A 19,090-nucleotide genomic window follows, 5' to 3' on the forward strand; every position below is an offset into this window, starting at 1 on the left:
GACTCCATTCAAAGTGCTCCCACGTCTCACTCATTGCTCCACCCCTCCAACCAGTACCCACAATGCTGCCTCCTCTCCCGATGGCCGAGTCTGCCCCTGCACAGGTGCAGGTGGAGCAGTCTTTGGTAGGGCCCTCACGGGCTCCAAAACCCAGAGGTCGTAGGCCGAGAGCATCTCAGCAGTCAGGGCAGGGACCTGAGCAACCTGCTACTACCTCTGCTGAAGTCACATGGGATGCACCACGTAGAAGCGGCAGGCAAAGGAAGAGAAAAACATTGTAATTCACCAAGGTTATGCATACGGGTGATTGTGAAAATGTTATTTTATTAAGTTTCCTTTTGTTATGACCTCACTTAAAATTTATTAATTTGCACCACTTCCCTGCGTTGCCCATTCTTGCATGCCTGGTGTTAACTCATCTGTTCAGTTTGTTAGTGATCGTAGAATCATAGAATGATACAGCATAGAAGGTGGCCATTTGGCCCATCGTGCCTGTGCTAGCTCTTTGAAAGCGCTATCCTATTAGTCCCACTCCTCATGTGAGATGAGGCATTAATGGCTGGAAACTGCCATTTTGTTTCCACATTGCCCCCGATGAGGTCCCACTCTCATTAATGGATTACCCTTATGGTCCATTATTCAGAAAGAGTAGAGTTCTCCCCTTCCCTATCTGTCGAGCTGTACATATTACCAGCTGCTGTATCACACCCCAGCCTTCACAGGGAATGTATTTTTAGATAGATGCTTCCTTGCATCACAGTATCATAATATCATAGTAGGTACAGCACACGAGGAGGCCATTCAGCCCATCATGTCTGTACCGGCTCTTTGAAAGAGCTATCCAATTAGTCCCATTCCTCTGCTCTTTCCCCATAATCCTGTAATTTTTTTCAATTCAAGTATTTATCCAATTCCCTTTTGAAAGTTATTATTGAATCTGTTTCCACCGCCCTTTCAGGCAGTGAATTCCAGATCATTACAACTCGCTGTGTATAAAATTCTTTCCTCATGTCGCCTCTGGTTCTTTTGACGATCACCTTAAATCTGTGTCCTCTGGTTACCGACCCTTTTGCCACTGGAAACAGTTTCTCCTTATTTACTCTATCAAAACCGTTCATGATTTTGAACACCTCAATCAAATCTCCCCTTAACCTTCTCTGTTCTAAGGAGAACAACCCCAGCTTCTCCAGTCTCTCCACATAACTGAAATCCCTCATCCCTGGTACCGTTCTAGTAAATCTCCTCTGCACCCTCTCTAAGGCCTTGACATCCTTCCTAAAGTGCGGTGCCCAGAATTGAACACAATACTCCAACTGAGATCTTACTAATGATTTATAAAGGTTTAGCATAATTTCCTTGCTTTTGTAATCTCTGCGTCTATTAATAAAGCCCAGGATCCCATATGCTTTTTTAACAGCCTTCTCCACTTATCCTGCCACTTTCAAAGATTTGTGTACATACACCCCCAGGTCTCTCTGTTCCTGCACCCCTTTAAAATTGCACCATTTAGTTTATATTGCCTCTCCTCATTCTTCCTACCAAAATGTATCACTTCACAGTTCTCTGGTTTAAATTCTATCTACCATGTGTCTGCCCATTTCACCAGTCTGTCTGTGTCCTCCTGAAGTCTGTTACTATCCTCCACATCGTTTACTATTTTCTGAGTTTCGCATCATCTGCAAACTTTGAAATTATACCCTGTATACCCAAATCCAGGTCATTAATATATATCAAAAAGAGCAGTGGTCCTAATACCGGACATACCACTGTATACTTCCCTCCAGTCTGAAAAACAACCGTTCATCACTACTCTCTGCATCATGTCCCTTACACAATTTTGTATCCACACTGCCCACTGTCCCTTTAATCCCATGGGCTTTAATTTTGCTAACAAGTGTACTATGTGGTACTTTATCAAATGCCTTTTGAACGTCCATCTACACAACATCAACTGCACTACCCTCATCAACCCTCTCCGTTACTTCATCAAAGAACTCAATCAATTTAATGAAACATGATTTTCCTTTAACAAATCCATGCTGACTTTCATTTATTAACCTGCCCTGCCACCTTCAACGATTTGTGTGCATACACCCCCAGATCTCTGTGTTCCTGTAGTCTTTTTAGAATTGTGCCCTCTAGTTTATATTGCCTCTCCTCGTTCTTCCTACCAAAATGCATCACCCCACATTTTTCTGCATTAAATTTCATCTGCCATGTGTCCGCCCATTCCACCAGCCTGTCTATAACCTCTTGAAGTCTATCACTATCCTCCTCACTGTTCACTACACTTCCAAGTTTTGTGTCATCTGCAAATTTTGAAATTGTACCCTGTACACCCGAGTCCAACTCATTAATATATATCAAGAAAAGCAATAGTCCCAGCACCGACCCCTGGGGAACACCACTGTACACCTCCCTCCAGTCTGAAAAACAACTGTTCACCACTATTCTCTGTTTGCTGTCACTTAGCCAATTCTGTGTCCATGCTGCCACTGCCCCCTTTATTCCATCGGCCACAATCTTGATGATAAGCCGACTGTGTGGCACTTTATCAAACGCTTTTTGAAAGTCCATATACACCACATCAACTGCATTGCCCTCATCAACCCTCTCTGTTACCTCATCAGAAAACTCTATCAGGTTAGTGAAACACGATTCGCCTTTAACAAATCCGTGCTGGCTTTCCCTAATCAATCCACACTCATCCAAGTGACTGTAAATTCTGTCCCGGATTATCGTTTCTAAAAGTTTCCCCACCACTGAGATTAAACTGGTTGGCCTGTAATTGCTGGGTTTATCCTTACACCCTTTTTTGAACAAGGGTGTAACATTTGCAATTCTCCACCCCCGTATCTACAGATGTTTGGAAGATTATGGCCAGTACCTCCGCAATTTCCACCCTTACTTCCCTCAGCAACCTGGGATGCATCCCATCCGGACCGGGTGACTTTTCTACTTTAAGTACAGCTATTTCCAGTACCTCCTCTTTATCAATTTTTAGCCCATCCAGTATCCCAACTAAATCTTCCTTTACTGAGACTCTGGCATCAATCCCACCACGGCAGCTGGCGAATTTAAATTCAATTAATTAAATAAAAAATCTGGAATTAAAATACTAGTATCAGTCATGATGGCCATGAAACTACCGGATTGTTGTAAAAACCTATCTGGTTCACTAATGTCCTTTAGGGAAGGAAACCTGCCGCCCTTACCCGGTCTGGCCGACATGTGACTCCAGACCCACAGCAATGTGGTTGATTCTTAATTGCCCTCTGAAATGGCCTAGCAAGCCACTCAGTTGTAAAATCTCACTACGAAAAGTCATAATAAGAATAAAACCGGACGGACCACCCGGCATCGGACCACTAGGCACCGGACACGACAACGGCAAAACACCAAGCCCAGTCGACCCTGCAAGGTCCTCCTTACTAACATCTGGGGACTTGTGCCAAAATTGGGAGAGCTGTCCCACAGACTAGTCAAGCAACAGCCTGACATAGCCATACTCACAGAATCATATCTTTCAGCCAACGTCCCAGACTCTTCCATCACCATCCCTGGGTATGTCCTGTCCCACCGGCAGGACAGACCCACCAGAGGTGGCGGTACAGTGATATACAGTCAGGAGGGAGTGGCCCTGGGAGTCCTCAACATTGACTCTGGACCCCATGAAATCTCATGGCATCAAGTCAAACATGGGCAAGGAAACCTCCTGCTGATTACCACCTACCGTCCTCCCTCAGCTGATGAATCAGTCCTCCTCCATGTTGAGTACCAATTGGAGGAAGCACTGAGGGTAGCAAGGGCACACAATGTACTCTGGGTGGGGGACTTCAATGTCCATCACCAAGAGTGGCTCGGTAGCACCACTACTGACCGAGCTGGCCGAGTCCTGAAGGACATAACGGCCAGACTGGGCCTGCTGCAGGTGGTGAGCGAACCAACACGAGGGAAAAACCTACTTGACCTCATCTTCACCAATCTACTGTCGCAGATGCATCTGTCCATGACAGTATTGGTAGGAGTGACCACCACACAGTCCTCGTGGAGATGGAGTCCCGTCTTCGCACTGAGGACACCATCCAACGTGTTGTGTGGCACTACCACCGTGCTAAATGGGATAGATTCAGAACAGATCTAGCAGCTCAAAACTGGGCATCCATGAGGCGCTGTGGGCCATCAGCAGCAGCAGAATTGTATTCCAGCACAATCTGTAACCTCATGGCCCGGCATATTCCTCACTCTACCATTACCAACAAGCCAGGGGATCAACCCTGGTTCAATGAGGAGTGTAGAAGAGCATGCCAGGAGCAGCACCAGGCGTACCTAAAAATGAGGTGCCAACCTGGTGAAGCTACAACTCAGGACTACATGCATGCTAAACAGCGGAAGCAACATGCTATAGACAGAGCTAAGCGATTCCACAACCAACGGATCAGATCAAAGCTCTGCAGTCCTGCCACATCCAGTCGTGAATGGTGGTGGACAATTAAACAACTAACGGGAGGAGGAGGCTCTGCAAACATCCCCATCCTCAGTGATGGTGGAGTCCAGCACGTGAGTGCAAAAGACAAGGCTGAAGCGTTTGCAACCATCTTCAGCCAGAAGTGCCGAGTGGATGATCCATCTCAGCCTCCTCCCGACATCCCCACCATCACGGAAGCCAGTCTTCGGCCAATTCGATTCACTCCACGTGATATCAAGAAACGGTTGAGTGCACTGGATACAGCAAAGGCTATGGGCCCCGACAACATCCCAGCTGTAGTGCTGAAGACTTGTGCTCCAGAACTAGCTGCGCCTCTAGCCAAGCTGTTCCAGTACAACTACAACACTGGCATCTACCCGACAATGTGGAAAATTGCCCAGGTATGTCCTGTCCACAAAAAGCAAGACAAATCCAATCCGGCCAATTACCGCCCCATCATTCTACTCTCAATCATCAGCAATGTGATGGAAGGTGTCGTCGACAGTGCTATCAAGTGGCACTTACTCACCAATAACCTGCTCACCGATGCTCAGTTTGGGTTCTGCCAGGACCACTCGGCTCCAGACCTCATTACAGCCTTGGTTCAAACATGGACAAAAGAGCTGAATTCCAGAGGTGAGGTGAGAGTGACTGCCCTTGACATCAAGGCAGCATTTGACCGAGTGTGGCACCAAGGAGCCCTTGTAAAATTGAAGTCAATGGGAATCAGAGGGAAAACTCTCCAGTGGCTGGAGTCATACCTAGCACAAAGGAAGATGGTAGTGGTTGTTGGAGGCCAATCATCTCAGCCCCAGGACATTGCTGCAGGAGTTCCTCAGGGCAGTGTCCTAGGCCCAACCATCTTCAGCTGCTTCATCAATGACCTTCCCTCCATCATAAGGTCAGAAATGGGGATGTTCGCTGATGACTGCACAGTGTTCAGTTCCATTCGCAACCGCTCAAATAATGAAGCAGTCCGAGCCTGCATGCAGCAAGACCTGGACAACATCCAGGCTTGGGCTCATTAGTGGCAAGTAACATTCGCGCCAGATAAGTGCCAGGCAATGACCATCTCCAACAAGAGAGAGTCTAACCACCTCCCCTTGACATTCAACGGCATTACCATCGCCGAATCCCCCACCATTAACATCCTGGGGGTCACCATTGACCAGAAACTTAACTGGACCAGCCATATAAATACTGTGGCTACGAGAGCAGGTCAGAGGCTGGGTATTCTGCGGCGAGTGACTCACCTCCTGACTCCCCAAAGCCTTTCCACCATCTACAAGGCACAAGTCAGGAGTGTGATGGAATACTCTCCACTTGCTTGGATGAGTGCAGCTCCAACAACACTCAAGAAGCTCGACACCATCCAAGATAAAGCAGCCCGCTTGATTGGCACCCCATCCACCACCCTAAACATTCACTCCCTTCACCACCGGCGCACTGTGGCTGCAGTGTGTACCACCCACAGGATGCACTGCAGCAACTCGCCAAGGCTTCTTCGACAGCACCTCCCAAACCTGCGACCTCTACCACGTAGAAGGACAAGAGCAGCAGGCACATGGGAACAACACCACCTGCACGTTCCCCTCCAAGTCACACACCATCCCGACTTGGAAATATATCGCCGTTCCTTCATTGTCGCTGGGTCAAAATCCTGGAACTCCCTTCCTAACAGCACTGTGGGAGAACCGTCACCACACGGACTGCAGTGGTTCAAGAAGGCAGCTCACCGCCACCTTCTCGAGGGCAATTAGGGATGGGCAATAAATGCTGGCCTCGCCAGCGACGCCCACATCCCGTAAATGAATAAAAAAAATCTTCTTCCTTGGTAAAGACAGATGCAAAGTACTCATTTAGTACCTAAGCCATGCCCTCTGCCTCCATGAGTAGATCTCCTTTTTGGTCCCTAATCAGCCCCACCCCTTTTCTTACTACCCGTTTACTGTTTACGTGCCTATCGAAGATTTTTGGATTCCCTTTTATGTTGGCCACCAGTCTATTCTCATACTCTCTCTTTGCCCCTCTTATTTCCTTTCTATATTCTACCTGGTTCTCACTTGTGTTATCAACCTGACATCTGTCACATGCCCCTTTTTTCTGTTTCATCTTACTCTCTATCTCTTTTGTCACCCAGAGAGCTCTGGCTTTAGTTGCCCTCCCTTTCTGCCTCATGGGAATGTGCCTAGACTGTACCCGAACCATCTCCTTTCTAAAGGCCACCCACTGTTCAATTACAGTTTTGCCTGCCGATCTTTGATTCCAATTTACCCGGGCCAGATCTGTTCTCATCCCACTGAAATTGGCCCTCCTCCAATTGAGTATTTTTACTTTAGAGTGGTCCGTGGTAGCTATTCTAAACCTTATGATACTATGATCACTGTTCCCTAAAAGCTCCCCCACTGACACTTGCTCCACTTGGCCCAACTCATTCCCCAGAACCAAGTCCAGCAATGCCTCCTTCCTCGTTGGGCCAGAAACGTACTGGTTAAGAAAGTTCTCCTGAACACACTTCAAAAATTCCACCCTCCCTGTGCCCCTTATATTATTACTATCCCAGTCTATATTAGGATAGTTGAAGTCCCCTGTTATCACTACTCTATGGCTTTTGCACCTCTCCAATTTCCCTGCAAATTTGTTCCTCTATATCCTTCCCACTAGTTGGTGGCCTATAGAATATAAGGGGATATGGACCACGACCTCTGGCTGTTCACCAACCCCTCCAGAATGTTCTGCAGCTGCTCAGTGACATCCTTGACCCTGATGTGGAGATGCCGGTGATGGACTGGGGTTGACAATTGTAAACAATTTTACAACACCAAGTTATAGTCCAACAATTTTATTTTTAATCCCACAAGCTTTCGGGGGCTTTCCCCTTCCTCAGGCGGTGTGGAAAAGAGATTTTTGAATCCTTCGCATTTTAAGATCACAGAACAAAGCCTGGTGATTACTGCCCGTTGCCAAGGCAATCACAGTGAGCAGACAGAAAGGTGTCATCTAAAAAGGCCACCGAATATACAAACCCCCAAAAACAAGAGAGAGAGAGAGAGAGAGAAGGAAGACAGTCAATGACCCGTTATATTAAAAACAGATAACATTTGTTCGCTGGTGGGGTTACGTGTAGTGTGACATGAACCCAAGATCCCGGTTGAGGCCGTCCTCATGGGTGCGGAACTTGGCTATCAATTTCTGCTCGACGATTTTGCGTTGTCGTGTGTCTCGAAGGCCGCCTTGGAGTATGCTTACCCGAAGGTCGGTGGCTGAATGTCCATGACTGCTAAAATGTTCCCCTGTCGGGTCACTCTACAGTGGGTGTATGTGTAGTTGCACGACTATTTTGTACAGGTGCCTGTGGTGCAGCACTGTGTTGTGGAGCTCCACGTGGCGGAGGTGGACAGCGTGCCTGGCGAGGCTGGTGATGTTCCTCGTCTTCGGATGAGGTGATGAATGCAGCCATGGCGCCCCCCATCCTGACGGTGTCAGTTTGAGGGGGTCTGCAAAGTAGGTAAACAAGGAAGTTATGTTAAACCTTTATAAAACACTGGTTAGTCCTCAGCTGGAGTATTGTGTCCAGTTCTGGGCACCACACTTTAGGAAGGATGTCAAGGCCTTAGAGAGGGAGCAGAAGAGATTTACTAGAATGGTTCCAGGGATGAGGGACTTTAGTTATGTGGTGACACCTCTATCAAATCTCCTCTCAACCTTCTCTGTTCCAAGGAGAACAACCCCAGCTTCTCCAGTCTATCCACGTAACTAAAGACCCTCATCCCTGGAATCAGTCTAGTAAATCTCTTCTGGACCCTCTCTAAGGCCTTCACATCCTTCCTAAAGTGTGGTGCCCAGAACTGGACACAATACTCCAGCTGTGGCCGAACCAGTGTTTTATAAAGGTTCATCATAACCTCCTTGCTTTTGTGCTCTATGCCTCTATTTATAAAGCCCAGGATCCCGTATGCTTTTTTAACCACTTTCTCAACCTGCCCTGCCACCTTCAACGACCTGTGTATATATACCCCCAGATCTTTCTGTTCCTGTACCCCTTTTAGAATTGTGCCCTCTGGTTTATATTGCCTCTCCTCATTCTTCCTACCAAAATGTATCACTTTGCATTTTTCTGCGTTAAATTTCATCTGCCACGTGTCCGCCCATTCCACCAGCCTGTCTTTATCCTCTTGAAGTCTATCACTATCCCCCTCACTGTTCACTACACTTCCAAGTTTTTTGTCATCTGCAAATTTTGAAATTGTGTCCTGTACACCCAAGTCCAAGTCCACATGAGGAAACATTTTTTTACACATTGAGTTGTAATGATCTGGAATTCACTGCCTGAAAGGGCGGTGGAAACAGATTCAATAATAACTTTCAAAAGGGAATTGGATAAATACTTGAATTGAAAAAAATTACAGGATTATGGGGAAAGAGCAGAGGAATGGGACTAATTGGATAGCTCTTTCAAAGAGCCGGTACAGACATGATGGCCGGAATGGCCTCCTCGTGTGCTGTACCTACTATGATATTATGATACTGTGATGCAAGGAAGCATCTATCTAAAAATACATTCCCTGTGAAGGCTGGGGTGTGATACAGCAGCTGGTAATATGTACAGCTCGACAGATAGGGAAGGGGAGAACTCTACTCTTTCTGAATAATGGACCATAAGGGTAATCCATTAATGAGAGTGGGACCTCATCGGGGGCAATGTGGAAACAAAATGGCAGTTTCCAGCCATTAATGCCTCATCTCACAAGATGTATGATTTGTTAGACCCTCAGTTTGTTTAAAAAGAAAGGTTGTAACATGAACGAGGTCCCATGACACAAGGCTCTTGTCACCGAGCTTTAGTTCTGACAATAACATCCATCTTATTGGTGAATGAGAATTTGCATCATTGACGTGTAACATCTCTTAGAAGGTCCACCAAGAGACAAACCTGCTGTTCCCATCCAAAGGTCATGTTACTTATCAGACCCTGGACACAATAACCTTCGAAAAAGGATCTATTAACCCCTTGTGGACCGATTAGAATTCATAATTTCTGCTGACATTTAGCTTCTGCTTATAAATTAACCAATGAATAAACCTCACCAAGTAGTTTTAGCCCGTACCCCCTGGTCTAATGGTGTGCAATTTTCAGATGTAACAGGAGAACATGGTTGGGCATCCCACATGATCACCAGTGAACAATATACCACAATTAGCGGTTAATTGTTAACCCTGGACCCACTAACCCACCAAGGTTTAAGGATGCTAGTTTCAGTTCATCGGGGAATCAATCTACTTGTGGAAACTGTCATCCAGTTGTGGAGAAAAGACTAAAGCATTTGGAAAAAGCCTGAGCACTAACAGGGCCCCGAGCCAGCAAACGGGAGACTTGCATCCCTTAATCAGGGCTGGACTTGATACCAGGTGCGACTGTATGGGAATGGGGCTAATCGGATGGATCTTCCAAAGTGCCGACACAGGCAAGATGGGCTGAATGGCCTCTTTCTGTGCTGTATCATTCTATGATTCTATGATTCTAAGTGAAAGGCTGATAGCTAACCCACCACACCACCCAGATACCCTCAAAATGTATACTGAGTGAACAGGAGCACAGGAATTGCTGGATGGAAAAAGTCCAAGGTCCATCTCGTTCACCTTTTACCTTCCTGGTAGTCACATGATACAGCGGTAATGGAGGTGTTAACTAATCAAAGCAATCAATCTCCATCAATGAGTCTACAACAGACCCAGACATGAGGCGAGGAAAACCCCCAGTGGTGGAGAGCTTTGGGAACCAGTGGTCCAAAGTCACCTGTTCCTCCCAAGCACGTTACACTTACCACATGCCACGTCTTAAATTGCTCACAGACTGGATCCCAAAATGTTATTTCAGCAGTGGAGCCCACTCACCTCTTCGCCTGTCCCTTGCATGATTTCCAAAGGAATGGGAAAGATTTTGTGGTACATCTGAATGGACTGCCTGGCCCCAGCTTGTATCACAACAAGCAGGACACGGAAGTTGGTGCCGCCCAAATCAAGGGCAATGAACTTGCCACTTTCTGCAACAGAAATTTGCCGATTTTTGTTACTGACACAAAATGCTTTCTGTTTCAATTTAAACACATGTTTATGAGAGGCACAGGCCGATGTGAGAAGGAAAAATTTGAAAAAGTTTTGAAGTAAATAAACTTGTAGCTCAGCCTCTTTGCAGTAATGGTGTTACAGCAGAGGGGACATTCAGCTGTTGTCCTCCCCTCTTTGTTACGGTGTGTCAGTGCTTGAGTTGTACAACGGATCCAAAGCCCATGACAGGAGGACCCTGAAGGAAGCAACTGTGCTGAGTAATTATTGCACTTGGACATCAAGAACATTAGGGCTAGTCGCGAGATGTCCTGTGTAGGATCCTTTCTCCATTGCTGCCGTGCAGCTGACCAAACCCTGAGACTTGGGAAAACAGCTGCACAGGAGCAGAAAATAATTCCTTTATCAGGTTCAGTCCTCCCATCATTGGCATGCAGAAAGGCAGATAATCCTGGGGATCTGCATCTCCAAACAGGAGAATCACCATTCAATGGAGTCTCAGGTGTGCAAGTGTAATATTCAAGAGGATGGTATACTGTGTGTGTCAGTGTAATATTCAGGAGGATAGTGCACTGTGTGTGTCAGTGTAATATTCAGGAGGATGGTGTACTGTGTGTGTCAGTGTAATATTCAGGAGGATAGTGTACTGTGTGTGTCAGTGTAATATTCAGGAGGATGGTATACTGTGTGTGTTAGTGTAATATTCAGCATGATGGTGAATTGTGTGTGTCAGTGTAATATTCAGGATGATGGTGTACTGTGTGTGTCAGTGTAATATTCAGGAGGATGGTGTACTGTGTGTGTCAGTGTAATATTCAGGAGGATGGTATACTGTGTGTGTTAGTGTAATATTCAGCATGATGGTGAATTGTGTGTGTCAGTGTAATATTCAGGATGATGGTGTACTGTGTGCGTGTCATTGTAATATTCAGGAGGATGGTGTACTGTGTGTGTCAGTGTAATATTCATTAGGACGCTGCACTGTGTGTGTCAGTGTAATATTCAGGAGGATGGTGTACTGTGTGTGTCAGTGTAATATTCAGGAGGATGGTATACTGTGTGTGTCAGTGTAATATTCAGGAGGATAGTGTACTGTGTGTGTCAGTGTAATATTCAGGAGGATGGTATACTGTGTGTGTTAGTGTAATATTCAGCATGATGGTGAATTGTGTGTGTCAGTGTAATATTCAGGATGATGGTGTACTGTGTGTGTCAGTGTAATATTCAGGAGGATGGTGTACTGTGTGTCAGTGTAATATTCAGGAGGATGGTGTACTGTGTGTCAGTGTAATATTCAGGAGGATGGTGTACTGTGTGTGTCAGTGTAATATTCAGGAGGATGGTGTCCTGTGTGTCAGTGTAATATTCAGGAGGATAGTGTACTGTGTGTGTCAGTGTAATATTCAGGAGGATGGTATACTGTGTGTGTCAGTGTAATATTCAGGAGGATAGTGTACTGTGTGTGTCAGTGTAATATTCAGGAGGATGGTATACTGTGTGTGTCAGTGTAATATTCAGGAGGATAGTGTACTGTGTGTGTCAGTGTAATATTCAGGAGGATAGTGTACTGTGTGTGTCAGTGTAATATTCAGGAGGATGGTATACTGTGTGTGTTAGTGTAATATTCAGGAGGATGGTGTACTGTGTGTGTCAGTGTAATATTCATTAGGACGCTGCACTGTGTGTGTCAGTGTAATATTCAGGAGGATGGTGTACTTTGTGTCAGTTAAATATGCAGGAGAATGGTGTACTGTGTGTGTCAGTGTAATATTCATTAGGACGCTGCACTGTGTGTGTCAGTGTAATATTCAGGAGGATGGTGCACTGTGTGTCAGTGTCATATTCAGGAGGATGGTGTACTGTGTGTGTCAGTGTAATATTCAGGAGGATGGTGTACTGTGTGTCAGTGTAATATTCAGGAGGATGGTGCACTGTGTGTGTCAGTGTCATATTCAGGAGGATGGTGTACTGTGTGTCAGTGTAATATTCAGGAGGATGGTGTCCTGTGTGTCAGTGTAATATTCAGGAGGATTGTGTACTGTGTGTGTCAGTGTAATATTCAGGAGGATGGTGTCCTGTGTGTCAGTGTAATATTCAGAAGGATGGTGTACTGTGTGTGTCAGTGTAATATTCAGGAGGATGGTGTACTGTGTGTGTCAGTGTAATATTCAGGAGGATGGTGTACTGTGTGTGTCAGTGTAATATTCAGGAGGATGGTGTACTGTGTGTGTCAGTGTAATATTCAGGAGGATGGTGTACTGTGTGTCAGTGTAATATTCAGGAGGATGGTGTACTGTGTGTCAGTGTAATATTCAGGAGGATGGTGTACTGTGTGTGTCAGTGTAATATTCAGGAGGATGGTGTGCTGTGTGTCAGTGTAATATTCAGGAGGATGGTGTACTGTGTGTGTCAGTGTAATATTCAGGAGGATGGTGTACTGTGTGTGTCAGTGTTATATTCAGGAGGATGGTGTACTGTGTGTGTCAGTGTAATATTCAGGAGGATGGTGTACTGTGTGTGTCAGTGTAATATTCAGGAGGATTGTGTACTGTGTGTCAGTGTAATATTCAGGAGGATGGTGTACTGTGTGTGTCATTGTAATATTCAGGACACTGGTGTACTGTGTGTGTCAGTGTAATATTCAGGATGATGCTATATTGTGTGTGTCAGTGTAATATTCAGGATGATGCTATATTGTGTGTGTCAGTGTAATATTCAGGACACTGGTGTACTGTGTGTGTCAGTGTAATATTCAGGAGGATGGTGTCCTGTGTGTCAGTGTAATATTCAGGAGGATTGTGTACTGTGTGTGTCAGTGTAATATTCAGGAGGATGGTGTACTGTGTGTGTCAGTGTTATATTCAGGAGGATGGTGTACTGTGTGTGTCAGTGTAATATTCAGGAGGATGGTGTACTGTGTGTGTCAGTGTAATATTCAGGAGGATGGTGTACTGTGTGTGTCAGTGTAATATTCAGGATGATGCTATATTGTGTGTGTCAGTGTAATATTCAGGATGATGCTATATTGTGTGTGTCAGTGTAATATTCAGGAGGATGGTGTACTGTGTGTCAGTGTAATATTCAGGAGGATGGTGTACTGTGTGTGTCAGTGTAATATTCAGGAGGATGGTGTACTGTGTGTGTCAGTGTAATATTCAGGAGGATGGTGTACTGTGTGTCAGTGTAATATTCAGGAGGATGTTGTACTGTGTGTCAGTGTAATATTCAGGAGGTCAGTATACTGTGTGTGTCAGTGTAATATTCAGGAGGATGGTGCACTGTGTGTCAGTGTAATATTCAGGAGGTCAGTATACTGTGTGTGTCAGTGTAATATTCAGGAGGATGGTGCACTGTGTGTGTCAGTGTAATATTCAGGAGGATGGTGTACTGTGTGTGTCAGTGTAATATTCAGGAGAATATGGACTGTGTGTGACAGCGTAATTTTCAGGAGGATGGTGTACTGTGTGTCAGTGTAATATTCAGGAGGATGTTGTACTGTGTGTGTCAGTGTAACATTCAGGAGGATGGTGTACTGTGTGTGTCAGTGTAATATTCAGGAGGATGGTGTACTGTGTGTGTCAGTGTTATATTCAGGAGGATGGTGTACTGTGTGTGTCAGTGTAATATTCAGGAGGATGTTGTACTGTGTGTGTCAGTGTAATATTCAGGAGGATGGTGTACTGTGTGTGTCAGTGTAATATTCAGGAGGATGGTGTACTGTGTGTGTCAGTGTAATATTCAGGAGGATGGTGTACTGTGTGTCAGTGTAATATTCAGGAGGATGGTGTACTGTGTGTGTCAGTGTAATATTCTGGAGGCTGGTGTACTGTGTGTGTCAGTGTAATATTCAGGATGATGCTATATTGTGTGTGTCAGTGTAATATTCAGGAGGATGGTGTACTGTGTGTGTCAGTGTAATATTCAGGAGGATGGTGTACTGTGTGTGTCAGTGTAATATTCAGGAGGATTGTGTACTGTGTGTGTCAGTGTAATATTCAGGAGGATGGTGTACTGTGTGTGTCAGTGTAATATTCAGGAGGATGGTGTACTGTGTGTGTCAGTGTAATATTCAGGAGGATGGTGTACTGTGTGTCAGTGTAATATTCAGGAGGATGGTGTACTGTGTGTCAGTGTAATATTCAGGAGGATGGTGTACTGTGTGTGTCAGTGTAATATTCAGGATGATGCTATATTGTGTGTGTCAGTGTAATATTCAGGAGGATGGTGTACTGTGTGTGTCAGTGTAATATTCAGGAGGATGGTGTACTGTGTGTGTCAGTGTAATATTCAGGAGGATTGTGTACTGTGTGTGTCAGTGTAATATTCAGGAGGATGGTGTACTGTGTGTGTCAGTGTAATGTTCAGGAGGATGGTGTACTGTGTGTGTCAGTGTAATATTCAGGAGGATGGTGTACTGTGTGTGTCAGTGTAATATTCAGGAGGATTGTGTACTGTGTGTGTCAGTGTAATATTCAGGAGGATGGTGCACTGTGTGTGTCAGTGTAATATTCAGGAGGTTGTTGTACTGTGTGTGTCAGTGTAATATTCAGGAGGATGGTGTACTGTGTGTGTCAGTGTAATATTCAGGAGGATGGTGTACTGTGTGTGTCAGTGTAATATTCAGGATGATGCTATATTGTGTGTGTCAGTGTAATATTCAGGAGGATGGTGTACTGTGTGTGTCAGTGTAATATTCAGGAGGATGGTGTACTGTGTGTGTCAGTGTAATATTCAGGAGGATTGTGTACTGTGTGTGTCAGTGTAATATTCAGGAGGATGGTGTACTGTGTGTGTCAGTGTAATGTTCAGGAGGATGGTGTACTGTGTGTGTCAGTGTAATATTCAGGAGGATGGTGTACTGTGTGTGTCAGTGTAATATTCAGGAGGATGGTGTACTGTGTGTCAGTGTAATATTCAGGAGGATGGTGTACTGTGTGTGTCAGTGTAATATTCTGGAGGCTGGTGTACTGTGTGTGTCAGTGTAATATTCAGGATGATGCTATATTGTGTGTGTCAGTGTAATATTCAGGAGGATGGTGTACTGTGTGTGTCAGTGTAATATTCAGGAGGATGGTGTACTGTGTGTGTCAGTGTAATATTCAGGAGGATTGTGTACTGTGTGTGTCAGTGTAATATTCAGGAGGATGGTGTACTGTGTGTGTCAGTGTAATGTTCAGGAGGATGGTGTACTGTGTGTGTCAGTGTAATATTCAGGAGGATGGTGTACTGTGTGTGTCAGTGTAATATTCAGGAGGATTGTGTACTGTGTGTGTCAGTGTAATATTCAGGAGGATGGTGCACTGTGTGTGTCAGTGTAATATTCAGGAGGCTCGTGTACTGTGTGTCAGTGTAATATTCAGGACACTGGTGTACTGAGTGTGTCAGTGTAATATTCAGGAGGATGGTGCACTGTGTGTCAGTGTAATATTCAGGAGGATGGTGTACTGTGTGTGTCAGTGTAATATTCAGGAGGCTCGTGTACTGTGTGTCAGTGTAATATTCAGGACACTGGTGTACTGTGTGTGTCAGTGTAATATTCAGGAGGCTCATGTACTGTGTGTCAGTGTAATATTCAGGACACTGGTGTACTGTGTGTGTCAGTGTAATATTCAGGAGGATGGTGTACTGTGTGTCAGTGTAATATTCAGGACACTGGTGTACTGTGTGTGTCAGTGTAATATTCAGGAGGATGGTGTACTGTGTGTCAGTGTAATATTCAGGACACTGGTGTACTGTGTGTCAGTGTAATATTCAGGAGGATGGTGTACTGTGTGTCAGTGTAATATTCAGGACACTGGTGTACTGTGTGTGTCAGTGTAATATTCAGGAGGATGGTGTACTGTGTGTCAGTGTAATATTCAGGACACTGGTGTACTGTGTGTGTCAGTGTAATATTCAGGAGGATGGTGTACTGTGTGTCAGTGTAATATTCAGGACACTGGTGTACTGTGTGTGTCAGTGTAATATTCAGGAGGATGGTGTACTGTGTGTCAGTGTAATATTCAGGACACTGGTGTACTGTGTGTGTCAGTGTAATATTCAGGAGGATGGTGTACTGTGTGTCAGTGTAATATTCAGGAGGATGGTGCACTGTGTGTGTCAGTGTAATATTCAGGAGGATGGTGTACTGTGTGTGTCAGTGTAATATTCAGGAGGATGGTGTACTGTGTGTGTCAGTGTAATATTCAGGAGGATGGTGTACTGTGTGTGTCAGTGTAATATTCAGGAGGATGGTGTACTGTGTTTCAGTGTAATATTCAGGAGGATGGTGTACTGTGTGTCACTGTAATATTCAGGAGGATGGTGTACTGTGTGTGTCAGTGTAATATCCAGGAGGATGGTGTACTGTGTGTCAGTGTAATATTCAGGAGGCTGGTGTACTGTGTGTCAGTGTAATATTCAGGAGGATGGTGTACTGTGTGTGTCAGTGTAATATTCAGGAGGATGGTGTACTGTGTGTGTCAGTGTAATATCCAGGAGGATGGTGTACTGTGTGTGTCAGTGTAATATTCAGGAGGATGGTGCACTGTGTGTGTCAGTGTAATGTTCAGGAGGCTGGTGTACTGTGTGTCAGTGTAATATTCAGGAGGATGGTGTACTGTGTGTGTCAGTGTAATATTCAGGAGGATGGTGTACTGTGTGTCAGTGTAATATTCAGGAGGATGGTGTACTGTGTGTGTCAGTGTAATATTCAGGAGGATGGTGTACTGTGTGTGTCAGTGTAATATTCAGGAGGATGGTGTACTGTGTGTGTCAGTGTAATATTCAAGAGGATGGTGTACTGTGCGTCAGTGTAAAATTCAGGAGGATGGTGTACTGTGTGTGTCAGTGTAATATTCAGGAGGATGGTGTACTGTGTGTCAGTGTAATATTCAGGAGGATGGTGTACTGTGTGTGTCAGTGTAATATTCAGGAGGATGGTGTACTGTGTGTCAGTGTAATATTCAGGAGGATGGTGTACTGTGTGTGTCAGTGTAATATTCAGGAGGATGGTGTACTGTGTGTGTCAGTGTAATATTCAGGAGGATTGTGTACTGTGTGTGTCTGTATAATATTCAGGAGGATGGTGTACTGTGTGTGTCAGTGTAATATTCAGGAGGATGGTGTACTGTGTGTCAGTGTAATATTCAGGAGGATTGTGTACTGTGTGTGTCTGTATAATATTCAGGAGGATGGTGTACTGTGTGTCAGTGTAATATTCAGGAGGATGGTGTATACTGTGTGTCAGTGTAATATTCAGGAGGATGGTGTACTGTGTGTCAGTGTAATATTCAGGAGGATGGTGTACTGTGTGTGTCAGTGTAATATTCAGGAGGATGGTGTACTGTGTGCCAGTGTGATATTCAGGAGGATGGTGTACTGTGTGTGTCAGTGTAATATTCATGAGGATTGTGTACTGTGTGTGTCAGTGTAATATTCAGGAGGATTGTGTACTGTGTGTCAGTGTAATATTCAGGAGGATTGTGTACTGTGTGTGTCAGTGTAATATTCAGGAGGATTGTGTACTGTGTGTGTCAGTGTAATATTCAGGAGGATTGTGTATACTGTGTGTCAGTGTAATATTCAGGAGGATTGTGTACTGTGTGTGTCAGTGTAATATTCAGGAGGATGGTGTACTGTGTGTGTCAGTGTAATATTCAGGAGGATGGTGTACTGTGTGTGTCAGTGTAATATTCAGGAGGATGGTGTACTGTGTGTGTCAGTGTAATATTCAGGAGGATGGTGTACTGTGTGTCAGTGTAATATTCAGGAGGATGGTGTACTGTGTGTGTCAGTGTAATATTCAGGAGGATGGTGTACTGTGTGTGTCAGTGTAATATTCAGGAGGATGGTGTACTGTGTGTGTCAGTGTAATATTCAGGAGGATGGTGTACTGTGTGTCAGTGTAATATTCAGGAGGATGGTGTACTGTGTGTGTCAGTGTAATATTCAGGAGGATGGTGTACTGTGTGTGTCAGTGTAATATTCAGGAGGATGGTGTACTGTGTGTGTCAGTGTAATATTCAGGAGGATGGTGTACTGTGTGTGTCAGTGTAATATTCAGGAGGATGGTGTACTGTGTGTGTCAGTGTAATATTCAGGAGGATGGTGTACTGTGTGTCAGTGTAATATTCAGGAGGATGGTGTACTGTGTGTGTCAGTGTAATATTCAGGAGGATGGTGTACTGTGTGTGTCAGTGTAATATTCAGGAGGATGGTGTACTGTGTGTGTCAGTGTAATATTCAGGAGGATTGTGTATACTGTGTGTCAGTGTAATATTCAGGAGGATGGTGTACTGTGTGTGTCCGAGTTTAAGATGAGAATTGGATCGCCCTTGCCCGCGGAGTCACTGACCTATTTTGGCTCCCAGTCCATGTTTGTGTTCACATCCCTCCATGGCCTCGCGCCCCCTCCCTCTCTCTGTAACCTCCTCCAGCCCTGCTACCCTCCGAGATCTCTGTGGTGCTCCAATTCTTGCCTCTTGCGCAGACCCGATTTTAATCGCTCCACCATTGGCGGCCGTGCCTTCAGCTTTCTTGGCCTTTGACCTGGAATCCCCTCCCTACACCTCTCCG

The 19,090-nt window shown here is 45.1% G+C and overlaps 1 protein-coding gene across 1 annotated transcript in view; it reads right to left on the minus strand.

Annotated features, from left to right (window-relative positions):
- The window catches only part of LOC137340229 (hexokinase HKDC1-like), a 220,220-nt gene that overhangs the window by 73,781 nt on the left and 127,349 nt on the right, over positions 1–19,090 (minus strand). The window contains exon 8 of the mRNA XM_068002645.1: positions 10,364–10,512. Within this exon, the coding sequence (XP_067858746.1) occupies positions 10,364–10,512 (149 nt within the window). The remainder of the gene's footprint in view (positions 1–10,363; positions 10,513–19,090) is intronic.

This window comes from Heptranchias perlo, chromosome 21 (genome assembly GCF_035084215.1).
Source record: "Heptranchias perlo isolate sHepPer1 chromosome 21, sHepPer1.hap1, whole genome shotgun sequence".
Classification (NCBI taxonomy): domain Eukaryota; kingdom Metazoa; phylum Chordata; class Chondrichthyes; order Hexanchiformes; family Hexanchidae; genus Heptranchias; species Heptranchias perlo.